Source organism: Salvelinus namaycush, chromosome 14, assembly GCF_016432855.1.
Source record: "Salvelinus namaycush isolate Seneca chromosome 14, SaNama_1.0, whole genome shotgun sequence".
In the NCBI taxonomy this organism is placed as follows: domain Eukaryota; kingdom Metazoa; phylum Chordata; class Actinopteri; order Salmoniformes; family Salmonidae; genus Salvelinus; species Salvelinus namaycush.
In genome coordinates this window covers 257036-261931 of record NC_052320.1, presented here as the reverse complement: position 1 = coordinate 261931, position 4896 = coordinate 257036, and the positions used below count along the sequence as shown (strand labels likewise).

The 4896-nt window shown below is 47.3% G+C and overlaps 1 protein-coding gene across 1 annotated transcript in view; it reads left to right on the top strand.

Annotated features, from left to right (window-relative positions):
* LOC120059535 (plexin-B3-like) overlaps window positions 1-4896 on the top strand; it is a 43400-nt gene that overhangs the window by 125 nt on the left and 38379 nt on the right. The window contains exons 2-3 of the mRNA XM_039008667.1: window positions 2396-2613; window positions 3447-3625. Coding sequence (XP_038864595.1) covers window positions 2396-2613; window positions 3447-3625 — 397 coding nt within the window. The remainder of the gene's footprint in view (window positions 1-2395; window positions 2614-3446; window positions 3626-4896) is intronic.

Sequence of the window (4896 nt, the reverse complement as noted above, 5' to 3'; positions counted from 1 at the left end):
AGGGTGATAGGCGAAGAAGGTTGATAGATGGATAGAAGGGTTGATAGATGGATAGAGGGGTTGATAGATGGATAGAAGGGTTGATAGACGGATAGAAGGGTTGATAGATGGATAGAAGGGTTGATAGATGGATAGAAGGGTTGATAGACGGATAGAAGGGTTGATAGACGGATAGAAGGGTTGATAGGCGGATAGAAGGGTTGACAGATGGATAGAAGGGTTGACAGATGGGTAGAAGGGTTGATAGATGGATAGAAGGGTTGATAGATGGATAGAAGGGTTGATAGACGGATAGAAGGGTTGATAGACGGATAGAAGGGTTGATAGATGGATAGAAGGGTTGATAGATGGATAGAAGGGTTGATAGACGGATAGAAGGGTTGATAGATGGATAGAAGGGTTGATAGATGGATAGAAGGGTTGATAGACGGATAGAAGGGTTGATAGATGGATAGAAGGGTTGATAGACGGATAGAAGGGTTGATAGATGGATAGAAGGGTTGATAGATGGATAGAAGGGTTGATAGATGGATAGAAGGGTCGATAGACGGATAGAAGGGTCGATAGACGGATAGAAGGGTTGATAGACGGATAGAAGGGTTGATAGACGGATAGAAGGGTTGATAGATGGATAGAAGGGTTGATAGATGGATAGAGGGGTTGATAGATGGATAGAAGGGTTGATAGATGGATAGAAAGGTTGATAGACGGATAGAAGGGTTGATAGACGGATAGAAGGGTTGATAGACGGATAGAAGGGTTGATAGACGGATAGAAGGGTTGATAGACGGATAGAAGGGGATGCGGATAGAAGGGTGATAGGCGGATAGAAGGGTGATAGATGGATAGAGGGGTGATAGATGGATAGAAGGGTTGATAGACGGATAGAAAGGTTGATAGACGGATAGAAGGGTTGATAGACGGATAGAAGGGTTGATAGACGGATAGAAGGGTTGATAGACGGATAGAAGGGTTGATAGACGGATAGAAGGGTTGATAGACGGATAGAAGGGTTGATAGGCGGATAGAAGGGTTGATAGATGGATAGAAGGGTTGATAGATGGATTGAAGGGTTGATAGATGGATTGAAGGGTTGATAGATGGATAGAAGGGTTGACAGACGGATAGAAGGGTTGACAGATGGATAGAAGGGTTGATAGATGGATTGAAGGGTTGATAGATGGATAGAAGGGTTGACAGACGGATAGAAGGGTTGACAGACGGATAGAAGGGTTGACAGACGGATAGAAGGGTTGATAGACGGATAGAAGGGTTGATAGACGGATAGAAGGGTTGATAGACGGATAGAAGGGTTGATAGATGGATAGAAGGGTTGATAGACGGATAGAAGGGTTGATAGACGGAATGAAGGGTTGATAGACGGAATATAGTACTTTACATAGGGGATAGTTCTTTACATAAAGGATAGTTCTTTACATAGGGGATAGTGCTTTACATAGGGGATAGTACTTTACATAGGGGATAGTTCTTTACATAGGGGATAGTTCTTTACATATGGGATAGTTCTTTACATAGGGGATAGTACTTTACATAGGGAATAGTACTTTACATAGGGGATAGTTCTTTACATAGGGGATAGTACTTTACATAGCGGATAGTACTTTACATAGAGGATAGTACTTTACATAGGGGATAGTACTTTACATAGGGGATAGTACTTTACATAGGGGATATTTACATAGAGGATAGTACTTTACATAGGGGATAGTACTTTACATAGAGGATAGTACTTTACATAGAGGATAGTACTTTACATAGGGGATAGTACTTTACATAGAGGATAGTACTTTACATAGGGGATAGTACTTTACATAGGGGATAGTACTTTACATAGGGGATATTTACATAGAGGATAGTACTTTACATAGGGGATAGTGCTTTACATAGGGGATAGTGTTTTACATAGAGGATAGTACTTTACATAGGGGATAGTGCTTTACATAGGGGATAGTGTTTTACATAGAGGATAGTACTTTACATAGGGGATAGTGCTTTACATAGAGGATAGTACTTTACATAGGGGATAGTGCTTTACATAAAGGATAGTTCTTTACATAGGGGATAGTGTTTTACATAGAGGATAGTACTTTACATAAAGGATAGTTCTTTACATAGGGGATAGTGTTTTACATAGAGGATAGTACTTTACATAGGGGATAGTTCTTTACATAGGGGATAGTACTTTACATAGGGGATAGTGCTTTACATAGGGGATAGTGCTTTACATAGGGGATAGGTTGCCATAAATAACATTTATACAGCTCCTGAGCCTTCATAAAGACAGGATTAATTTATCCTCCTCCTCTCCCCTCCCCTCCTCTTCTCCCATCCCCTCCCCTCCCGTCCTCTTCTCCTCTCCTCTCCTCCTCTCCAGATCTGATGACAGAGATGATGGATCTGAGTAGTGATGTGGGTGGACCAGGTATTCCTCTCCTGGACTATAAGACGTATGCGGAGCGCGTGTTCTTCCCCGGCCAGAGGGGGGCGCCACTGAGTCAGAACCTGGACCTGCCAGAGTCCCGCAGACGGACGGTGGAACAGGGCCTGGGACAACTCAACAGTCTCCTCAACAACAGACTGTTCCTTATCAAGGTGAGTAAATGGTTGGACATGTAGACAGACAGACGGACGGACGGATGGAAGGGCAGGCAGACGGACGGACGGACGGACGGACGGATGGAAGGGCAGGCAGACGGACGGACGGACGGACGGACGGATGAAAGGGCAGGCGGACGGACGGACGGACGGACGGATGGAAGGGCAGGCGGACGGACGGACGGACGGACGGATGGAAGGGCAGGCAGACGGACGGACGGACGGACGGACGGATGGAAGGGCAGGCAGACGGACAGTGTCGGTTTGTCTGGACACATCTAGTAGGAAGTGAGCTGGCAACCATTGGTTTGCTGGTATCAAATTCTAGTTCCCGGCCCCTGCCATTGCGCCTTTGAGTAAGGTACTTAACCCTTACAAAAACTGTTCCAGGGGCGCCGTAATATGGCTACCTCTCCAGGGGCTCCGTAATATGGCCACCTCTCCAGGGGCTCCGTAATATGGCTACCTCTCCAGGGGCTCCGTAATATGGCTACCTCTCCAGGGGCTCCGTGAATTGGCTACCTCTCCAGGGGCTCCGTAATATGGCTACCTCTCCAGGGGCACTGTAATATGGCTACCTCTCCAGGGGCACCGTAATATGGCTACCTCTCCAGGGGCTCCGTAATATGGCTACCTCTCCAGGGGCACCGTAATATGGCCACCTCTCCAGGGGCTCCGTAATATGGCTACCTCTCCAGGGGCACCGTAATATGGCTACCTCTCCAGGGGCTCCGTAATATGGCTACCATCTGCTCCAGGCTCTCAGAGGGGTCGGGATAAAGCAGAAGACACATTGGACTTTAAAGTAACATATTCTCCTACTCTTCCAGTTCATCCACACCCTGGAGGCCCAGCAGAACTTCTCCCAGCGTGACCGTGGCTACGTGGCGTCTCTCCTGACCATGGCCCTGCACGACAAGCTGGAGTACTTCACTGATGTCATGAAGACCTTACTGGGAGACCTGGTGCAGCAATACGTCGCCAAGAACCCCAAACTCATGCTGCGCAGGTGGGTCTTTAGCTCAGTGGGAACAACACAGTCTCAACGACCCAGGTTCGTGTTACAGAGGGGATTCAGTGAACCACACTTGTGTGATGAGTCGGCTTATCTGAGGCCAAAAGGTCATGCCTAGACTTTAGCTCAGCTGGCTAACACAGTCCTGTGGCACATAGTTTAAACCCAGTCTGTCCCTGTAACATGACCTACCCTCTAGAGATGTATATCATGGTGCGATGTTCCCAGTACAGGAACTCAATCATGGTGAGATGTTCCCAGTACAGGAACTCAATCATGGTGACATGTTCCCAATACAGGAACTCAATTATGGTGACATGTTCCCAATACAGGAACTCAATCATGGTGAGATGTTCCCAGTACAGGAACTCAATCATGGTGAGATGTTCCCAGTACAGGAACTCAATCATGGTGACATGTTCCCAATACAGGAACTCAATCATGGTGAGATGTTCCCAGTACAGGAACTCAATCATGGTGACATGTTCCCAGTACAGGAACTCAATCATGGTGAGATGTTCCCAATACAGGAACTCAATCATGGTGACATGTTCCCAATACAGGAACTCAATCATGGTGAGATGTTCCCAATACAGGAACTCAGTTTTCTCAACATGATTGAGTTCCTGTACTGGGAACTGATAGTGAGGTGGTAGAATCCCAGTTTCCCTTATAGCTCAGCTGCCTACAGATCCAGCTCAGACAGGCCCAGCTCAGAGAGGTCCAGCTCAGAGAGGTCCAGCTCAGAGAGGTCCAGCTCAGACAGGCCCATCTCAGACAGGCCCATCTCAGACAGGCCCAGCTCAGACAGATCCAGCTCAGAGAGGTCCAGCTCAGAGAGATCCAGCTCAGAGAGATCCAGCTCAGACAGATCCAGCTCAGAGAGATCCAGCTCAGACAGATCCAGCTCAGAGAGGTCCAGCTCAGACAGGTCCAGCTCAGAGAGATCCAGCTCATCAGCTCCATTCGTTCCTCTAATCAACCCGAATAGAAATGAATTGTTTCAAAGTAAAGGGAAAGATGTACATCCTTACTACCCTCGTCATCAAGAATAACATTGTCCACCATGATTTACAACTTCTCTGTCTGTCTGTCTGTCTGTCTGTCTGTCTGTCTGTCTGTCTGTCTGTCTGTCTGCCTGTCTGCCTGCCTGTCTGCCTGTCTCTCTGCCTCTGTCTGCCTGTCTGTATGTCTGTCTGTCTGCCTGTCTGTCTGTCTGCCTGTCTCTCTGCCTCTGCTTGCCTGTCTGTCTGCGTCTGCCTGTA